This window comes from Papio anubis, chromosome 10, assembly GCF_008728515.1.
Source record: "Papio anubis isolate 15944 chromosome 10, Panubis1.0, whole genome shotgun sequence".
Classification (NCBI taxonomy): domain Eukaryota; kingdom Metazoa; phylum Chordata; class Mammalia; order Primates; family Cercopithecidae; genus Papio; species Papio anubis.
In genome coordinates, this window is record NC_044985.1 from 63,652,550 (window position 1) to 63,674,265 (window position 21,716).

Here is a 21,716-nt window from a genome sequence, read left to right on the forward strand (position 1 = left end):
TTATAAAAAGTTAAGGCTAGATACAGAAAACAAGAATTTAGGCAAGAATGTACTTGGAAAGACAAAGAAGGGAGAGAAAATAATTGCATAACTTAGTGTTCACTTGAAATAAATAGTAATGAGATTTTTATTAAAATATATACCTACTAAATTGAATATTACAAGAAATTCAAAGACTTTTCATACATAAAACAGAAACAGAAGTTTAAAAGCCTTTAAGACAACTGGTAAGACAAGCACCGTATTAGATTATCACTTTTAAAAATACAAATGATATATTCAGAACTGGATGAAAATAGTGATGTATATGAGACTACATAAGGCCAGTCATTATGTTAAAAGCAAACAAATGACAAAAACTAAAATTATATTTTGCCCAATGGTGCTCTGTTAGCCTGATAAGATTTTGCAAACAGGACCAACTCTTTACTTTTGCATTTCTATTATAATCAGAGGGCTTTTAATACAAAGTTCTGGGATCAATTCACTTTAAGAAAAATTCTAATTTCTTTATATTTAACTAAGCAGTAAAAATCAGGAGACACATAACGAAAGTTAGCAGAGAACTTCACATTATGAGAAACAAATCATTTTACAAAAATGAAGAGTAGTCATTCAGCCCTTATCTGAAATATAAACCTCAAGAATATTTCGAACAAATGTGAATTCAAGAGATAATCTAAAGTATCTAGTTTATTACTATGTAACATGGCTTCAACAGACTTTTAAAAGAAGAAACTATTTAGTATTCAATAGTAGGAAGATAGGCACTCCTGCTGTTTTGCCAAATGCTATTAAGATCTAAAACACAAGTACACCTGGGTCAATCGAAGGTGCTAATTACTAAAGCTGTGCCCACTTCCTGCTGGGGCCCTTTTTTTATGCCAGCTCTAGAAGAATGCTTTATAAAACAATGAAGGTCAAACGAATTGTCTAATCATTTACATCATCCTTTTCTCATCTCTCCACTTTAGATTCTACTTATTAGAATCACTTAGGCAAGGACAACTGGATTTCATTAACTGAATAAAGTAGTGGTTTCAAAGCATGGTCTAGGAGTCTATGGGGGATCACTGAGACCTGTCATGTGGTCTGTGAGGTCAAAACTATTTTCATAATAATACCAAGACAGTAGCTGCCCTTTCACTGTGCTGACATCTGTGATGATGATCCAAAAGCAAGGGAGGTTAAAACTTCTGTAACCCAAGGCATCAAACTTCACTAGTAATCAGTGTATTCTTTACTGCCACCCTCTTGAAGTAGAAAGCCAGTTTCATCTGAGAATGTCCTTGATGAATTTTATTAAATCTCAGCCCTGAATACAGGCCTTTCTCCTAATCTGAGTGATGAAATATAAAGTTCATATATATAGCCCTTCTGTTAGACAGATATACAATGGTGACAGTTATGTCAAGGAAAACCACTTGTGTGATTGTTTGCTTTGCAAGATGAATTAGCTATTTTTTTTCATTTTTACTTGAAAAAAATGGCCAACTAACTACAGTTGTTAGATATTTGGCCAACAATTTCTCAAATGCAAACAAACTGAGACTGTTACTTTGGGGAAAACAACTAATGATATCTACGACGATGATAACATTAGGGTTTTCAAGAATTTTGAAAAACCTATATCCATCTCTGTGAGCTTGAGAGCTCCCCAATATTTAGATTTTTTGGACGAGAGCGGTGGTAATATTATTAAATGTGCTATGTAGATATTATATCAACATGTTAATTTGATTTTGATAACATCAATGTTAACATTTAAAAGATGTGCATAACTCAGTGAATTAGTATTTTCTAAATGACTAATGCAACATTACAAAATCATGCATGAGTAAAAGATTTATTTAAAGTGACAGATAAATGGATTCTAACGCAACACTATCAAAGTTCATTGATATTGTTTCAGAATTTACACCGCAATTAATCTTAAAACTACTAGTTGTTAAATATTGGCACTTATCTGAAAAGGCTGTTAAAATACTGCTCCCTTTTTCTAATTATGTATTTATCTAGGGCTAGATTTTCTTCATGTACTTCAATTAAAACAACCTACTGCAATAGATTCAATGTAGAAACAGATATGAGAGTCTAGCTGCTTCCCATTAGGCCAGACAGTAAACTTTACAAATAAAAAATTTTATAAAATATATATATAATACAAAATATATAAAACATCATTCTCACTAATTTGTTTTGTAAAATAACAATTTTTTTTTTTTTTTTTTTTTTTTTTTTTTTTTTTTTTTGAACAGGTCTCACTCACAGCCCAGGCTGGAGTGCAGTGGTGATCTTGGCTCACTGCAGCCTCCACCTCCAGACTCAAACCATTCTCCTGCCTCAGCCTCACGACTAGTTACGAGGTGTAGACATGCACCACCACACCCGGCTAATTTTTATATTTTCAGTAGAGACAGGGTTTCACGTTTCACCATGTTGGTCAGACTACTCCCAAACTCCTGACCTCATGATCCGCCCACCTCAGCCTCCCAAAGTGCTGGAATTACAGGCGTGAGTCACCACGCCCAGCCCGTAAAACAACGATTTTCATAAAAATATGTAATTTATGTTAACATATACTAGGTTTGCTATTATTTTGAAATAATTTAATAAATATTATTTTATACTGTTTTAACCTTTTATATAGTAAATAGCAATAGATATAACCTACATAAAAAGAAGCTCTTTGGAGTTGTCAAAAATTTTCAAGAGTGTAAAGGGATTCTGAGACCAAAGAATTTGAGAACTGCTATAAAATAGTATTACACTACTTTCAGGCATTGTGGTACAAGGCATTAAAAGAAATGGATAGAGAATTCTCTAGTTTAAAAAAGAAAGAAATCAAATCAGGTGTATACAAGTATTTCACAAAAAAACATTTGGCATCTTTCAGGGAGACAGCAGGAAAAGAGGTTCATAAGAAAAGAAGGCAAAATGGATCTATGGAGTTCTCTGTTTGGAAATGAAATTATAACAGAAAAAAAGAATCTGACAGATTACAGTGAAAAGCTCCTAGGAAATCAGGATCTAAGAAGAGAAACCCATTATTATTATTATAACAGATTTTTAGGATAATGCATAGGAATGGAAGATTTCTCCCATTTTTACTTTTACTTTCAACCTTCTGCTTCTAAGCACTACTGACCAATGGAATGCAGACAGAGACAGAGTTCTAGGTCTCTGCTTTCTCTGTATATGAGACTACACAAGGCTGGTCTTTATGTTAAAAGCAAATAAATGACAAAAACTAAAATTATATTTTGCCCAATGGTGCTCTGTTAGCCTGATAAAAGATTTTACAAACCTAACCGACTCTACATTTCTATTATAATCAGAGAGGTTTTAATACAAACTTTTGGGGTTTAATACAAAGGTAAATATTTATTGCTTCCACAGCAATAAATACTTCTCCAGTAAAATTACAACTCAAGAGAAATAAGCCCATGAAATTATTATGTAAGTAGGTCTGAGTGTTAGCTTTAGGAGGAAAATAATACAAATGTGAAAATAGTAACAGTAATAATAGCTATCATTGTCTGTGATAATACACAACACTGTATTTTATATATCCTTCCATAGAAAGGTAACATTTAGTCTTCCATCAAACAAGTAACTTGCTACAGGTCACTCAGCTAGTAATGTCAAAGACAAATTACAAATCAAAACCTGTCCAAAGTTAGTGCTTACAGTATACCAATGATATACAAATGAAAATGATCAATTTATTTCATCAGAGAGGCACCAATACTATAATTCATCCTCCCAGAAGGATATCAACCTGACCTCAAGAAACAATAAAGTATAGCACTTTACAATAAAGTATACCACTTAATTGAATATTAAACTGGGTGGCACAGACTGTAAGTGGTAGAGAAGCTAAATAAAGGTTACTACTAATCTATGAATATTTCTTAAGATGGGTGAGACGTAAGGGTTGCATAGTTTAAAGGGAAAGAGGAAAGGAACAATGGGGTCAGTAATTCAGAATGAAGTAAAAAATCATGGGCAAGTACCAGGAAAAAAATAATGCCCAAGGAAACAGCTAAGAGAATAACTTTATAAGAGCAGAGATTTCATTAGGTGAGTATCAACGATCTCTAAATATTTCCTATCAGTATTACATAACTACTTAAATTGCTTCTACTTATCCAAATTAATTTTATAAAATTTTACATACCTTTCTTAATAGCTTTGTACTTTTCTTCATTCTCCATAAAATTAGGATCCATCTTGAAAACATCTAAAAAAAATGTTAAAGTTAATGTTTATTTTCTATATTTACATTTGTTGGTATACCTCTTTCCACCTAACATGCCCCAGACTTACTAAGAACATCTTCTGGGTTATAGTCATCCTCCAGAGGGAGCATATGAGTGAACTGATCATCTTCTTCCACCAAATCAAGACCTTCTAGGATAATGGGGTGGTCCTTGAATCCATCTTTCCGTACAGCAAACATCACTTCAATCATATATTGAACTCTTTTGTCAATTTCAGACTCATGAAGAATGTTTCGAAGGCGTTCAAATATAGCTAAAGGTTAACAGAAAGAAAAGACAATAAAATAAGCAATAAATATTATAATAAACAAAAACTTAACATCAAATTAAAAATGTACACTTACCATTGATTCCTCTTGGTGACACTTGTGTTAATTTGAGGCCACATTCCTTAAGAAAACCAATAGCTACTTCAACACTATCATCTGTTGGTCTTTCCAGGAGTAAAGTGAGCATCTCTAAGCATAAAACTTCATGTGCCTTAAATAGAATACATATACACGGAAGAAAGAAAATGCTTTTACATACATTAAAATATTTTTATGATTTCTAAAAATTAGTAAATCTGTTACAATAAATATATTGCACATATGATGGGCAAAGTTTTATGAAGTACATGGAAATATTCCAAATACGGGATACAATTTTTCTATCACTTTTATTATCTATCTACTAAGAATTTTCAGATGACTGTTCCAAAAATTTTAATTTTCTATGCTGAATACAACTATCTGAATTATCTTTAGAAGAAATATTCTTAGCCATTATGTACGGAAAGTGTCATAGATAAAATATGTTAAAAATCATATACTACTTTCTAATAAGATAACTGTTTTCATAATTACTACATGAGAAATAGTAATAATGATTTATAGTACCCTTCTTCATGACCATAATTCTTTATATACATTTCCCAATTCATTCTATCGGCAACTCTATTAGACGCAAATAGTCCTTAAGTTACACGAATACTAATTTCATCACAAAATATCTTAATAACTTCTGGAACAAAACAGTTTTGAATATTCCATCTTTTTAAAAAAAATTATATCAAACTATTTCTACTGGCCATGTTCAAAAACTGACATTTATAAACAACACCAGGAAGAGAGGGAACAAAATTCTACTGAGAAGCTTTGCTATGAGAAGAAAACGAACTACAAAGAATGTTTAAACCACCACACATATGCCTTTCTAAACTCAGACAGTGATTTGAGATGGTGAGGAAATAAGTCTAAATCTCAACTCAGGAGATACCTTCTTCCAGTTGTGCACAACATCAAAGACACCCGCTACTTCTTTTTACTAGGGGAGGAGGGGTGTCAAACAGTCTTCTATCAGTGACAAGAAAATACTGCCCTTTACCACAGTCGAGAAGATGCAAAACATTTATCATATCAAGTGTTTTATGGCAATACCAAAAATCTCTAGCCTAAGTGTAATACACATTTAAAAACGGAAATATATCTCTGTGGTTACAGATATGAAATTAAGTTTCCTTGGTCTTAAGTAGCAAGTTATCACCGTAATAATATGACTAATTAGGTCAAAATCTAAAAGATTTCTAAGAGTGAAAGAATCTTCATATAAATAAGAGTCAAAACATTTAGTATTAGTGAAATAAGACTAGGTAGGATTTTAAAATTCTTCCTGTTGTACATGATATTAAACTGGAAATGATAATATATATCTGAAGGAAACTTTTGAGTATGAGCAAGAACAATTTTACCACTTTCATGGTTAAACAGAAGCTAAATCAAAACCATCAAATAATGAATATAAAATAAACACAAACTGAATAATAGCATGATAAAATTACTTGCATTTGAAACAGATTAAAATTGATCAACTCTATTCTACAAAGTGATTCTAAACATATATGACTATACCTATGTGGTGGCAAGGAATAGAGGTTTTTGTAAAATAGCAGGTATTTATTAGATTCTCATGAACACCAGGGAATGAAGTGGAGGAGACACCAACTTTATTGTTTTATAAAAGTGAACAGAATGGTTCTTCAAAGGAATGGTTTGCAGTCAAGTAACCATGTATAGTATTAAGTCAGATTAATCTGATAAAATATCTAAAAGTGTTTTGATTAGCATCAAAGTGTTATGTTACAGAATATTAAATACGACCAGGCGCGGTGGCTCACGCCTGTAATCCCAGCACTTTGGGAGGCCAAGGTGGGCGGATCATGAAGTCAGGAAATCCAGACCATTCTGGCTAACACGGTGAAACCCCATCTCTATTAAAAATACAAAAAAAAAACTAGCCCGGTGTGGTGGCGGGCAACTGTGGTCCTAGCTACTCAGGAGGCTGAGGCAGGAGAATGGCGTGAACCCGGGAGGCGGAACTTGCAGTGAACCAAGACTGTGCCACTGCACTCCAGCCTGGGTGACAGAGCGAGACTCTGTCTCAAAAAAAGAAAAAGAAAAAAAAAAGAATATTAAATACGTTTATTATAGTTTTCAAATGAAAATATCATTCAACATATTTATCCCAAGGACTATAAAGCAAAGCAAAAATAGAGAGGTATCAGTGAGGTGGCATCAACCCTGTGCTCTAATGCCACTGAATGCGAACAAGTATTGAAGATAATTACTCACCACATTTTGGTTAATAAGATGCGCCACAAATTTTGAAGCAGTCAGGCAAAGTTGCTGAAAAATGAAGGTGGAGAGTTAATCCATAAACTAAACCCAATTTTCATTTATTTACATTAATCTATGGCCTACTAACAATCTATTTAAAACATGTACCACACAAGTATAATTTTTGTATTACCAGAAAGTTATAAGATAAAACACATGAAAGAGTATCACTTCTGGTTAAACAGTTAAAATTCTACAGTTAGAGCCATCATTTTTGTGGCTCATCAATAGTGGCCGGGGATATTTAAGAGAATAAAGAAGTTCTCATGAAAGACAGTTTTTAAAAAGCATTATGTTATGTACCTGTGTCAAAATCAACCTTGCTTACTTTTGTTGATACTGGTTTATTAGTCTGTTCCTATGTATCATTCTACATACAAGCCATTCATATATACCTTATCATTTCTTCGATAGCCTTTTCGAAAATTAAGAATTAACCTCTTGAGGATTAATTCTCCAATTTGTGGAAATTTTGAGTTGATAATTGCCACTAATGCTGCATAAACATGGGTGAAGATTGGAGAAGCACTCTGTGCTTGCAAAACAGACCTGGACAGCAGTCCTCTGTTTAAAAAAGAATAAAAAAAGGAGTCAACAATAACCAAATGAATTAAATGAAACAAAAACTATTAAAATTCAGTAATATTTCTCTATAAATAATCATAAAATCTAAATCAGAACTAAATGGAAAGAGTTCATCTTACTAATAAATAAAAATTGTTTTTCAGAAAATGAAATGTGAATTTGTAATTTTGTAAAATAGAATGAAGATTTTACTGCAATTTATCGCCAAAATTTTTCTCTCTACATATAATTCCTCTTTTCCCAGTCTGTTATATCAAATCATGAATTTGAGGTTTTTAAGGTTCATATAAATAAATTCTTTAACATTTTCAAAAAAGTAAACAAAAGCAGACCTGCTTCAAAAGTACGAAAGCTAGACAACATAAAGTTTCTACTACGAATCCGTCATTCTTATAAAATTAATTTTGTGATTAAAGACAAATTTGGGTTTAAATCTTTAAGTCTAATTTTAGTTGAATAAAATGAAGATTTGGAATATTCCTGTGAGAAATAAAGACATGAATTAAAAGCAATGCAAGATTAATGCTAAAACAATAACAGGAAATTAAAAGGTACCTACTTGTAACTCATTTTGAAAATGGTCATGTTTCTATATGCATTTGATGAGGAAGGGGAAAGGCAAATTGGGCAAACTGAAGTTATTTTTAGCAATGTAATGACAAGTAATTATTGGATTGCCAAAAGTCAGGAAAAAAAAGTCTTAATGGTAGTTTTAGATACAACAACAGAATCACTAGAGTAGAAAATGAGAAAAAGGATGCAGCTTATAAATTATAATATCTTTAGCAATCCATTAAGTCTTCTGAGTCTACTTTTTTTGTAAGTAAAATGGAGAGATCTCTGCCCACTTTTATGGATAATGGCTGTCTCTTGATCAACTTTCTGTACCTCTACAACTCGCTGCACCTACTTTATACCACCACCTTTTTTGGTGAGGTTGGGGAGAGACGGGGTCTCACTCTGTCACCCAGGCAGGAGTGCAGTGGCTTGATCTTGGCTCACTGGAAACTCTGCCTTCTGGGCTCAAGCAGTCCTCCCACCTCAGCCTCCAGAGTAGCTGGGAGTACTGCGTGCCACCACACCCAGCTAATTTTTGTATTTTTCATAGAGATGGGTTTTCACAATGTTGCCCAGGCTGGTCTCAAACTCCTGGACTCAAGTGATCCTCTTGCCCCAGGCTCCCAAAGTGCTAGGATTACAGGCATCGAGCTACCATGCCTGGCCACTAAATTCCATATTTTTTAAAAGATGAATCATAGTCATGTAAAATGACAAGAGAAAACAGCCCTCAGATTTTAAAATAATAAGTAGAACATGGAGTACTTCTATTTTCTGACCCTTTTAAATATCACTAATTGCTTAAAACCCCATATTATAGAACTTGGTGATTCCTTTCCACTTTTCTCAAATTTATTGCTTATCTTTCCCATTTCTCTCACATTCCCACTTCACTCTCACTAGAAATTAAATTGGAATAAAGGCCATATATGATGAACCCATAGCTAATATACTCAACAGTGACAAGCTGAAAGCTTTTCCTCTAAGATCAGGAATAAGAAAAGGGTGCCTACTCTTTCCAATTCTATTCAACATAGTACTAGAAGTCCTAGCCAGAGCCATGAGGCAAGAGAAAGAAATAAAAGGCATCCAAATCAAAAATAGAGAAGTCTGTTTGCTGTAAACAGGATCTTAATATAGAAAACCCTAAAGACTTAACCAAAAAATTGTTAGAACTAATAAACTAATTTAGTAAAGCTGCAGACATAAAATCAACATACAAAAATCAGTAGTGCTTCCATATGCTTACAATGAACTATCTTTCTGAAAAAGAAACCAAGAAAACATCCCATTTACAATAACTATAAAAAAAACAAAAACAAAAAACCTTAGGAATAAATCTAACCATGGAGATGAAAGGTCTGTACACTAAAAGCTACAAACTGCTGATGAAAAAATGGAAGAACATGCATGACATCCCTTGTCCATGGACTGAAATAATATATTAAAATGTCCATAGTACCCAAGCAACATAAAGACTCGACTCAATCCCTATCAAAATTCCAGTTACATTTTTCGCAGAAACAGAAAAAACAATCTTAAAACTCACATGGAACCACAAAAAACTCCAAATAGCCACAGCAATCTTGAACAAAAAGAACAAAGCTGGAGACCTCACACTCCCTGACCTAGAATCTGCTACAAAGTTATAGTAATCAAAACAGTGTGACACTAGTATAAAAACAGACACAGAGAGCTATAGAAAACAAAGAAACCAGAGATAAATCCAGACATTTGCAGTCAACTGATTTTCAACAAAGATGCGAAGAAGACACAATAGGGAAAAGACAGTGTCTTCAATAAATGGTGCCAAGAAAACTGAACATCCAGATGCAGAAGAATGAAAATAGACCTTAGTCCCACAACATATACAAACATCAACGCAAAATAGATTAAACACTTAAACATAAGACCTGAAACTGTGAAACTACTGTATTATGGTTAATGATTTTTTGGATATGACCCCGAAAGCACAGGCAACAAAAGCAAAAAGAGACAAACGGGATTACATAAAAACTAGAATGCTTCTGCACAGCACAGGAAAATATCAACAGAGTGAAGAGACAGCCTACAGAATGGGAGAAAACATTTGCAAACCATACACCTGATAAGGGGTTAATATCCAAAATACATTAGGCATTCAACTCAATAGTAAGAAAACAAATAACCCAATTTAAAAAATGAGCCAATGACAAGAACAGATATTTTTCAAAAGATGTACAAATAGCATTATATATATATAATGCTTGACATCACCAATTATCAAAGAAATGTAAATTAAAATCACAATGAGACATCTCCTCACAACTGTTACAATGGCTGTAACAAAAAAGATGAAAAATAACAAGTGTTGCCAAGGGCATGGAGAAAAGAGAACCTTTGTACACTGATGGTAGAAATATAAATTAGTACAGCCATTATGGAAATAGTCTAGAGGTTCCTTAAAATATTAAAAACAGAACTACCAGCTAGGTGTGCTGGCTCACGTCTGTCACACCAACACTTTGGGAAGCCAAGTGGGGAGGACTGCTTGAGCTCAAGAGTACGAGACTAGCCTGGGCAAGATGGCAAGACCTCGTTCTCTACAAAATATTAAAAAATTAGCCCAGCATGGTGATGAGTGTTTGCAGTCCCAGCTACTCAGGATGCTGAGGTGGGAGAATTCCTTGAGCCCAGCAATTCAAGGGGTCAGTGAACTATGACCATGCATGGTACTCTGGCCTGACAACAAAGCAAGACCCACATCTCTAAAATAAATCAACACTAAAAACATTTTTTTCGATTATAACTACCATTTAATCCAGCAATCCCACTACTGGATATATACACAAAGAAAATGAAATCAGTGTGTTGAAGAGGTATCTGAACTCCCACATTTATTGCAGCATCATTCACAATGGTCAAAATATGGAAGCAACAAAAGTCTCTGTTGTGAATAAATGGATAAAGAAAATGTATATATGTATAATGGAATACTATTCAACCATAAAGGAAATCCTGTCATTTGCAAAAACACAGATGAACTTGGAGAACATTATGCTAAGTGAACAAGCCAGGCACAGAAAGACAAATAATGCATGATCTCACTAATATGAGGAATCTAAAAAAAACTGAACTCATAGAATCAGAGTATAAAATGATGGTTACCAGAGGCTGGGGGTTGGGGGAATTTAGATGTTCGTCAATGGACACAAAATTTCAGTTAGACAGGAGGAATAAGTTCCAGAGATCCATTCTATAATATTTTGACCATAATTAATAACCATATATTATATACTTGAAAGCTGAAAATAGAGTACATTTTAAGTGTTCTCACCACAAAAAAATGACAGGTATGTGAATGCATGTTAAACAGCTTGATATGGCCATTCTACAAAGTACACATATATCAAAACATCATGATGCATACCACAAATATATACAATTTTTACTCATCAATTTTAGAAAGAAATAAAAAATTAAATTAGTTAGAAGGAGTATATTGTGATATTCATTATTCTTCACGAGTTTAAATTAATGGAAGCATTAAGTGAATGTCTGCAAAAACCATTATGTGAAATTGAAGCTTCTCAAAAAGCAAAAATTCCATACAACCTCTAACAGCAAGGCACAAGTTATTTCTTAGCAGTCTACATTTTTATAAGTACTGCATTTTAAATAAATATTCTCAATGACCTTTGAAATGAAGTAGCACAATAAATCAATGATTATTGTTCATGTAGATATTATACACTTTTGAAAAAATTACTTAGAAATACTACAAATAAAATACTAGAAATAAAAAAAAACTTACCTTCCTCTAACAATATTTTCTTGAAGAAGCTCTTGAATAATAATACTTATGTTGGAAATGTTGACTTTGTTGATAAGACCATTAATTGACTTCTTTAGGGCCTCCCAACTCATCCTCTGGTATGCTAAGCTAAAAAGAAGTGATTTTAATAAAGATTAAAACTCTTTCAATAATTACAATAAGAATAAGTTATAAGAACATAAAAACTACATAGTGTTCCCTAATTTTTAACATTATTTTCATGAAATGACCCCCAAGTACAGTAAAATATATGATGCCTATCAGGATAAACAGATTATATCCTAAACCATATTTGATTTTCTGTACATACGCTTAAGTACACACCATTTTCCTTTAATAATACAATAAGATTATGTAAGGACATACAAGGATAATGTTTTGTTCTTAGGCCTAATACATTTAATTAGTCTAATTCAATACATGCTTATTTTATATATAATGCTTGATTTAAACTTGTCTTTAATGAAGACCTTTAAAATAAATGCAATTAAAAAAAATGTAAATGGTAACATGAAATACCCGAATATAAGCCACAAAAAAAATCTGTATGTCCCATCTCATAAAAAGATACAGAGATAACAAAATTAAATGTTTTAAACCACAAATAAATGGTAACTACAGAAAAAGGGAGTCACGTGAAGTCATGGGGCTGAAATATTGTTCAGAGTATTTTAAAGACAATCTCTATGCTGATGTAATAGTCCTACAGCTATACCAGTTGAATGTTAGATAGCTGTACTGCTTTTTACCCTAGATTTCGGAAATTACTTGGCCTCATTGAGTTTCTTTAGGTTGAACTGGACAATGTCTAAGATCTTTCAATGCTCTACAATTCTATGGATTTTGTAACTGCTTTTCTGTGGAATCTGATTTCAGCTGCAGGAAGTCTTAACCTTTTTTCTTCTATACACGTCTCTCTCTGGAAGCCTGGTGAAACCAGTAGACTTTTTGGAATGATATATACAACGAATAGGATTACAAAGGATACTAATCATACTGAAATTCAGTTTTTGAAACATGAAAAGAACAAAAGTTTGATATAATATTCTATGTGCTTCATAACACATTAAACAAGAACTAGCAGTATGCTTAATAACTACTTAAATTTCTAAGTAGCATGGCCATAATCCATATCACGAAATATCTGTAACAGACTGTCAATACAATAGGCAATCTATTGCCTACATTCTCAAAAGAAAAAAAAAAAAAAAGCTAAACTTTAGAGAATAGCAAAAATAAGGATTCAATTTTTTTCCCAAACACATTAATGGACTGATTGCTTGAATTCTATCCATGGACCTCTTGAGGGGCTCGTAGGTTAAGAATCCCTGTTCTGGAGTGGTACAACAAGGAAGGTTGGTGAGAGCAGTTCCTGGTGGGAACAAGTATTGTTATCACTGACATTGTTTAGTATTGCCAGCATGGTGAGGATAAAAAACAGACTCACTTTGCAGTTAATCTTATTTTATTTCTAAATTCTCTAGAAATTATATACCCCCTTACTGCCTGTACCCAAGGTGGACTATTCCACTGTTTCATAACTCCAACCTTTTGGTATCCCACTATCTCTAGAAACAAGATGTATGGCTTAACAAGTGGCCTGATTAATAAGATGTTGCTTATATACAATCACAACCTATCTTACTAAACTAATCAAACAGCTACATCAACTACAATTATACATCCTAATTAGGAAGCCCACAATTCATGTATCTACTGAAAGCAAAGACTATGGCCTTCTTTTCCAGATGTTTTGAACCCTTTACAGTAGCCTACTAACAGACTTCAACTGTATACACAATTATCTTAAAGGAATCTGCTTTAAATTGCATGTATTGCTGACTCTCCTGTCTGCTTTATTTAAAAGGAAGCAAGACTTAGACTGACATTTTCTAGTCTTTTATGATCAGGATTGCTTTGGACTGGACTGGAGAAAGTGATTACTTTTCAGTAATGCCGCCACTACTGCCTTGTGCATGAGCAAAACGCTTACATGATAATGAAAGTCCTATTAACCACAGAAGCCATCTCCAAATTCCTTTTCAACCTAACACTTCAAATATCACTGGCAAGTGCTAAAACATGACATATAACGAAAAACGTATTAGTTTTTAATTTAATGTCATCAAATACCCCTTTCTGGCTCTTAAATTTGGTTTTATTTCAAATCTTCATGGCTTCTTTTAGATAAAGACATTTCTTTTATTTTCTTTTTCTTTTTTTTGAGACACAGTCTCCCTCTGTCACCCAGGCTGGAGTGCAGTGGGGCAATCTCGGCTCAATGCAAGCACCGCCTCCCAGGTTCACGCCATTCTCCTGCCTCAGCCTCCTGAGTAGCTGAGACTACAGGCACCCACCACCACGCCCAGCTAACCTTTGTATTTTTAGTAGAGAGAGGGTTTCACTACATTGGCCAGGCTGGTCTCGAACTTTGGGAGGCCGAGGTGGGCAGATCATGACATTTCTACTTCAAGCTAACCCTTGAAACAAACTTAGATTTAATTTAAATAAGGTTCTCAAGCACTTTTCAAATTGCCATTAAAACACTCATGAAAGGATGTGGAAATACTCCTGTCTGGTTCACCTTGCATCTGTTTTTCTTAAATTATAACTATTAATACCTTCTTTCCCAATCTTTTAACTAGTTATCTGGCAACTGAATAATCATCTCAATCTGGGACCATACTTTCCCTAGTTATCAACTCATCCTATTAGAGAAAATACCTTAAAAACTTAGCTGTACTTTCCTAAATAGCTCCTCACCATCTCAATTACTCTGAAAAGGGAAGGAGGAGTGTTTTAAGTGTGACTGTTCATATATAAATTTTGTCTGTCTGCCTTAGAGTAGCAAAAATGTATAGTCTAAGATATTGTGGGCTAAAGAAAATGTACAAAAAGAGATAACTGCCAGCTTCAGTTTTATAGATGAGTACAGAGGTCGGCAAACTACACCCATAAGCCAAATGCAGCTGCCCACCTGCTTTAGCTGGGCTTTTACAGAAAAAGTTTGCTGACTCCTGGTTTACAACAGGAAAAGTCAATTTTAGAACTAAAATGTCAATATTAATCTTTTCTACAAAAAATAAACATTATCAATAGGAATGCATCCATGAAACTATGAAAGGAACAATAGTTTGAAAATACTATAAAAAGGGTAAGCAATCTTTTCCTCAAACTTTTTTTTTTTTTTTTTTTTTTTTTTGAGACGGAGTCTTGCTCTGTCGCCCAGGCTGGAGTGCAGTGGCCGGATCTCAGCTCACTGCAAGCTCCGCCTCCCGGGTTCACGCCATTCTCCTGCCTCAGCCTCCCAAGTAGCTGGGACTACAGGCGCCCGCCACCTCGCCCGGCTAGTTTTTTGTATTTTTTAGTAGAGACGGGGTTTCACCGTGTTAGCCAGGCTGGTCTCAAACTCCTGACCTGGTGATCCACCCGTCTCGGCCTCCCAAAGTGCTGGGATTACAGGCTTGAGCCACCGCGCCCGGCTCCTCAAACTTTTTAATTCATTCATGCGAAAAAACAAAAAGTAATGAGCTAATATAAGGGCAAGTGGTGTGTGGCTCTCCAATGGAGCTATGAAGTAAAGAGGTCTCTAATTTTAGGTCTCTATCATTGAAGACTAATGTAAATTCTCAAGAGCCAGGGTTCATTAAACCATAGCTGACTTATTTTTCAATGACAATATAATGGCTTTATATACTGATTGATATCAACATGCCTGTTTTTATCTGTAATCTGTTCCTGCATCATCCTGAGCTTTGCAGGGGGAATATATGCTCCACCAGTGCGAGTAAGAAGAGGATCCAGCTCATCCTTCTTTTTCTTTGTAGTAGGTTCATCCTGAGCAGAGGAACTCTGAGTTACTGATGTTTCTGGGTTTCTCCTCCCAGGAGATGGGGATTTCCGGGACCTTTTCCGATCCATATCTCTTTCTCTTTCTCTGCGTTTTTCCCGGTCCCTGCTTCTGTAATACAAATTTTTTTAAGAGCAGAAGAGACAATATAAAATACACTCTTAACAATTAACTGCACACAAATGAGTGAGACCATAAGTGGGTCCCACAAATTCAGACTAGGAAAAGTGGTTTAGAATGGTGAGAAAGTGCTTCACAGAGAAAATTCAACAAACTAGGTCCTGAAAGCTTGACAGGATTTACACTGGGGGCAAGTCGGGAGGAGGAAGGGGAGAGGAAGGATGGCATTCTGCAACGAGTAGAAGAGGGAATAACTATTGAAAGACTGAGCAGGGGTGCTAAGGTCAGAATGAGTAGCATAATCAGGAAACAAAGAATTATGTGTGATGGTAGTTGGAAAGATGAGTTAAAGTTAGACTAAAATCTTAAAACATATGCAAAAGACTTGAAGGTTTTTTACTGGAGGTGATGGGGAATCATTACAAGTTTCTGAGTAGGAGAGTGGCTTTTATGAAAGGAGTGTTTTAAGAAGACAAATTAGCCTGTGGTGTTTATGACAAATTGTATAAAGGAGAAGAAACCAGAGTTAATCTTCAATAGTGGTTACTTTAGTTGTAAGACTGCTATAGAATACAGTATTTGAAATTGTTTCTTGATAGAACTAATATTTTTATTAGAAATCTCAGAATATCGGAAGCTTCTGCTTATTTGAGACAATGTGGGGGGAAAAATTTTTCTAGCCACAATAAATCTTCCCTACCAAAGTACCTGATTATCCTTTCTTAAGCTAAGGCTTTTAAAACAATCAAGGTATAGTTCTCTGAAACCATCAAGAACTAACAGGAAAGAACGAATCCTTGCTTTTTGCGATCTTTCCCCACAACAAAGTTTATCCACTGAGCTGTTTTTTACATATATTGCCTTGGAAACTCAGATCATTCTATTCATATTTTGGGTAACCATGAGTTATATGACACAGTAAATAGAAGTAAATTTCATATTATCACTGCATTACCAGGAAACTATGGGATAGATTTTAGCTAAATCTAAGGGGTATGTTTGAGATGGTCTTTTTAAATACATAGTAATAGAACCTACATGGAGACTGAAAAGCAGTCATCTTCCCAGGTAGCTGTGGAGGAACAGGTATTTTCTGTTTGTTTACTTTTATTTTAAGTTCAGGGGTATAAGTGCAGGTTTATTACATAGGTAAACTTGTGTCTTGTGTCATGGGGGTTTGTTGTATAGATTATTTTGTCACCCAAGTATTAAGCCTAGTACTCAGTTGTTTTTTGTGATCCTCTTCTTCTTCCCACCCTCCACCCTCCCTTCACCTTCCATAAGGCCCCAGTGTGTGTTGTTCTCCATGTGTTAATGTGTTCTCATAATTTAGCTCCCACTTATAAATGAGAACGTGTGGTATTTGGTATTCAGTTCCTGTGTTAGTTAAGGATAATGGCCTCTAGCTCCATCCATGTCCCTGCAAAGAACATAATCTCATTCTTTTTTATGGCTGCATAGTATTCCTGTATAAGTACCATAATTCCTTTATCCAGTCTATCACTGATGGGCACTTAGGTAGATTCTATGGCTTTGCTATTGTGAACAGCGCTGTGATGAATATACACATGCAGGTGTCTTTATAATATAATTATTTATATTCTTTTGGGTATATACCCAGTAATGAGATTGCTGGGTCAAGTGAATAGTTTTGAAACTGAAGTATAAGAGACTTAAATGACTCCTAGGGAGGACACACAATCTGTATATACCAAGAGTGAACAGACAGGGGAAAGAGTGATTTCAAATATAAACCTCAATTAGTCACAAAGGCAGATGCTCTAAATTCTCTGCACTAATTTGCAACTGAGTTGCTTCTTCTTGTGAATATACATGTTCCAAGAGAGTAGATACAGCAGGGATTTCCTGAGATTGGTTATGATTCCTCTGAGAAATATCAGGTAAGAGAGATAGCTGGTTGAGAAAATCAGATCCTTACCATCATTGTGTTTGTAAAGTGCAGAAGTAACAAAATATTCTAAAAGTCTAAACAGAAACATTTTTGGACTGTTAGCCTTTCTGTTCTGCATAATACCTAGCCTGCTGACTTCACAGTGTGACTGTGTGGATAACATGAGACTTCATTTTCGTATACTAGACCTAACATAGAGTTATACTGAAGTAGTACAGTCAGGGATTGTGAAAAAGACATGGGCTTTGGAGCCAGAACTGAGTTCAAATTCCAGTTTCAACATCTACCAGATGTTTAAACGCAACCTCAGGTAAGCTATTTAATAAACTCAAAGCCATTTCCTTATTTGTAAATTGGAAAACATAGTATCTAGTTTCTAAGAGTTTTAACAGTATTTGGGAAAATATGCAAAAAGCTTAGCTTACCAATTATGGTTATAGTAGTTGTTTTCACTAAGGTGGCAGTAGACAAGCCTGGATTTTGAAGGTTAATATAATCTGACATTATAGGATTAGGTATATACTAGAAAGTGATGAGAAGGAAATTTTTGGCTGCAGATATCAAAGAATGTGCTTAGCTCCAAACTTCAAACTGCAGAGGAATTTGGTCAAAATTCCTGTGGGGGATATAATATTGGTGGTAAAGGGGTGGATAATATCTGAGAAACATCAAAAAAGATATAGATCTTAGTGAACAATAAAACATGAGAGTCAAGTTTTGGAAACTAGATGACTAATAAGGGAATACAGGAAAATCAGGAGAAAGCTGGTTTTATGAAAACAACGACAAAGGCAGAAAGTTGTCTTTGAAGGGATAATGAAAATGGTTGTTAGAGAGACAAATCATAATTCCTTTATAAAATACTAAAATAATGTTAATTTTGCAAGATTAATTAGAAATACATTCACAATCGACCACGTTCAACAATAGTTCACCTGAACTCTTCCACTGTTTTCTATATAAAGTCCCACCGGTTCGCCGCTTATCACTACTCAAGCTGATATGCTCAAGAAACTAATATTTTAAATAAGTTATAATTTTTTTAGTATCTACTATGTTCAGACATGGTAGTAGGATAGATACTATTTTTAAACCTAAACAACCAGACAAGATGCACATTATCATCATCTTATAGATGAGAAAACTGAGGCTCAGAAGAAATCTGTTGAGAAATGTCACCAAATTTCCATAACTAGTAACTAAAACTTGAACTCTAATCTGCATGTACATGGAGACTATTCTCTTTCTACTATGCAACACTGCCTCATTAAAAAGTCTAAAATACAGACATTCTAAAGTCAATTTCAAATGACCTAGAAATTGTCTGCATCACTACTTCTCTCCTAAGCTAAGATACATGCAAGTTAAGGGAATACTACCCATATAGTGACTTCTGTTTTAAGTACTTGAGAGTATGTCCATCTGCAGAATTCTAGTTAACATCTCTTCCCTATATTGAGCATCTCAAGTATCTGTCTCGCTACTTTCTTTGAGACTACCATTACTTCTACCTGGAGAGTCTCTCCCCACAGGTACTAAGTAACTTTTAATTCCATTATACTTTCTTCTGAGCAAACACAGAGGCCCTTTAGTGAAGTTTTAAAGGGAATGTTTAAAACGCCGACATCTTTCTAACATAGTAGTCACCCCTTACCTGTGGTTTCACTTTCCAAGGCTTCCGCTACCAGTGGTTAACCAACAGTCCAAAAATAAGTGACTATAGTACAATAAGATATTTTGAGACAGGGAGACCACATTCACATAATTTTTATTAGAGTATATTCTTATAATTGTTCTATTTTAGTATTAGTTACTGTTGTTAATCTTTCACTGTGCCTAATTTATAAATTAAACTTTATCATAAGTATGTATGTATTGGAAAAAACATAGTATATATATGGTTCAGGTATTATCCGCAGTTTCAGGCATCCACTGGCATCTTGGAACACATTCCCCATGGATAAGTGGGGACCAATGTATTCTCATTGTAAAAACTATTACTAATTTCTACAAGAGAGAAAAAGAATTGAAAATAAATACGAATCAATAACAAGGGGTTATAATACTCTGCCAAGTTTTCAATGAAATGTGAATGGCACTTAATGTCTGACTCTTCTTAAATATTACCCCTAAGAGTTTCCAAACACTCTCATTCCAATGTTTCTTGCTATCTGCCTTCCATTCAGTTCCCCTGCCCATTTCTCAACCAAGTAAATCTTGTAAGTCTTGTTAGCCAGAGAAAAGGTGGGTAACCAAGTTCTCTAAAGCTCAAGTAAGAATTCTTTACATGTAGAAAAAAACTACAAATTGGAAACTTTAGTCTCAATGTCCCTCTGCCATTATGCAGGAAAGGAACTTTAGACCACTCTATATCATACAATATCAATTTCTTTCATTTAGTAAAAAATCTCAAAAAATCACATAAGCTAACCCCTCTTGCAGTACAATATAATGACTGAGCTTGGGCTTTAGAGTCAGACAGACTTGGGCTTGCCACTATTATGTTTCACAACATGAACGAATTACTAAACTTCTCTAGGCCTCAGTTTCTTCAGTTGTAAAGCAGACATAATAGTATCTACTTCACATATTTGCTGCAATAACAAGTTAATTCACATGAAGCCTTATTAGAAAGCCTGGCACCTAAGAACATCCAATTAATATTGGCTACTTTTTTTTTTGGTTTTATTATAAATATAGCATAAAGAAAGTTTAAACAAATATAATTTTCTACAAGTTAGACATTCCCAACACTAACCGTGACTCCATGCTACTATCATAAGAATGTCCTCTTCTTGAATGCTCATAGTCTGATCTGCTGTAATCAAAGTAATCTCTATCCCGGGGGGATCTTTCTTGTTCTGCGTATCTAACATAAAATAAGAAAACCAAGTTGCAAATTAAAAACAACTATGTTATAAATATTTAGGAAAGTCATATATTGGTAAGGGCAAAGCAACTCTCTGACTGAACAACATCTTGTCAAACTGTTCTTAACAGCTCATTTTGCTAACACCCATTCATTCCATCAGAATTACAAAAGCTTTCAGTTTGTACAGAGCAAAACAACTCCTAGGATTCACTTAACCAAACTTATTTGTTTAGTGAATTATCCTGATTCACTTTGTTCTTAGTAGGAGACATATATCTGGATATCATATATAGTTAGCATGAAAAAGACTATCCAAAAATGACTGCTTTTGCTTAGTTGGCTTGTTTATCAAAATACTGAATGTATGAGACCAATGTCACTGGTTGGCCTCCATAAGGATCAGTTTAATTCCATACCAAAAGATCATATTCATCAGCTGTTAATTTTAAAATGCATTATTGGATAGCAATGAGAATGGATTGAAATTATTAGCAAACAAGGATGGATAGCATCAGATCTATTATTTGAATCTTAAAAGTCAATAAAATCAGAAAACCTTAAGAGAAGTTAAACATATACATAATAGATATATAGTAACATAATCCATATTTTATATACACATCTACAATTAAGTTATATACACATATGCCTGTGTATGTGTCTGTGTGTAAAGAGTTATTATTATTATTTTTTTTAATATATAGGGAGTAGGCAGTTGGTGAAAGGTAGTAAGTAATCATGAATCAGGACAATTAACTTGATGTTCACAAAGCAAAGTTTTTAGAGATATTTAGCAGAGTAGAATAACAAAGTACATATGGAGTAAGAAAGCTTAGACAACTGAAAGAAAGTCTGAAGGGTGCTTCTTCCTTCATAAATTATTTTTAATGGGCATAAAAAAATACTTTTGCAGTCATTATTTTTAATAGACCATATGCTTAATGGTCTCTCAATGATCATAAATGAGATAATTATAATGCTAATATGAATTCATAATGCACATTAATGGTAACATTTTTGGATCGCTGATCTTAATATAATTATAATATGATATAATCCAGCAGTCCC

General features: G+C 34.1%; 1 protein-coding gene across 3 annotated transcripts in view; it reads right to left on the reverse strand.

Moving 5' to 3' along the window:
- CWC22 (CWC22 spliceosome associated protein homolog) overlaps positions 1–21,716 on the reverse strand; it is a 64,919-nt gene that overhangs the window by 23,160 nt on the left and 20,043 nt on the right. For all 3 annotated transcript variants that reach the window (XM_003907674.5, XM_031651388.1, XM_021923760.2), the window contains 8 exons: positions 20,535–20,645; positions 15,610–15,855; positions 11,874–12,002; positions 7,333–7,501; positions 6,893–6,946; positions 4,628–4,763; positions 4,330–4,536; positions 4,181–4,243 (listed from right to left, as the gene is read on the reverse strand). In XM_003907674.5, coding sequence (XP_003907723.1) covers positions 4,181–4,243; positions 4,330–4,536; positions 4,628–4,763; positions 6,893–6,946; positions 7,333–7,501; positions 11,874–12,002; positions 15,610–15,855; positions 20,535–20,645 — 1,115 coding nt within the window. The remainder of the gene's footprint in view (positions 1–4,180; positions 4,244–4,329; positions 4,537–4,627; positions 4,764–6,892; positions 6,947–7,332; positions 7,502–11,873; positions 12,003–15,609; positions 15,856–20,534; positions 20,646–21,716) is intronic.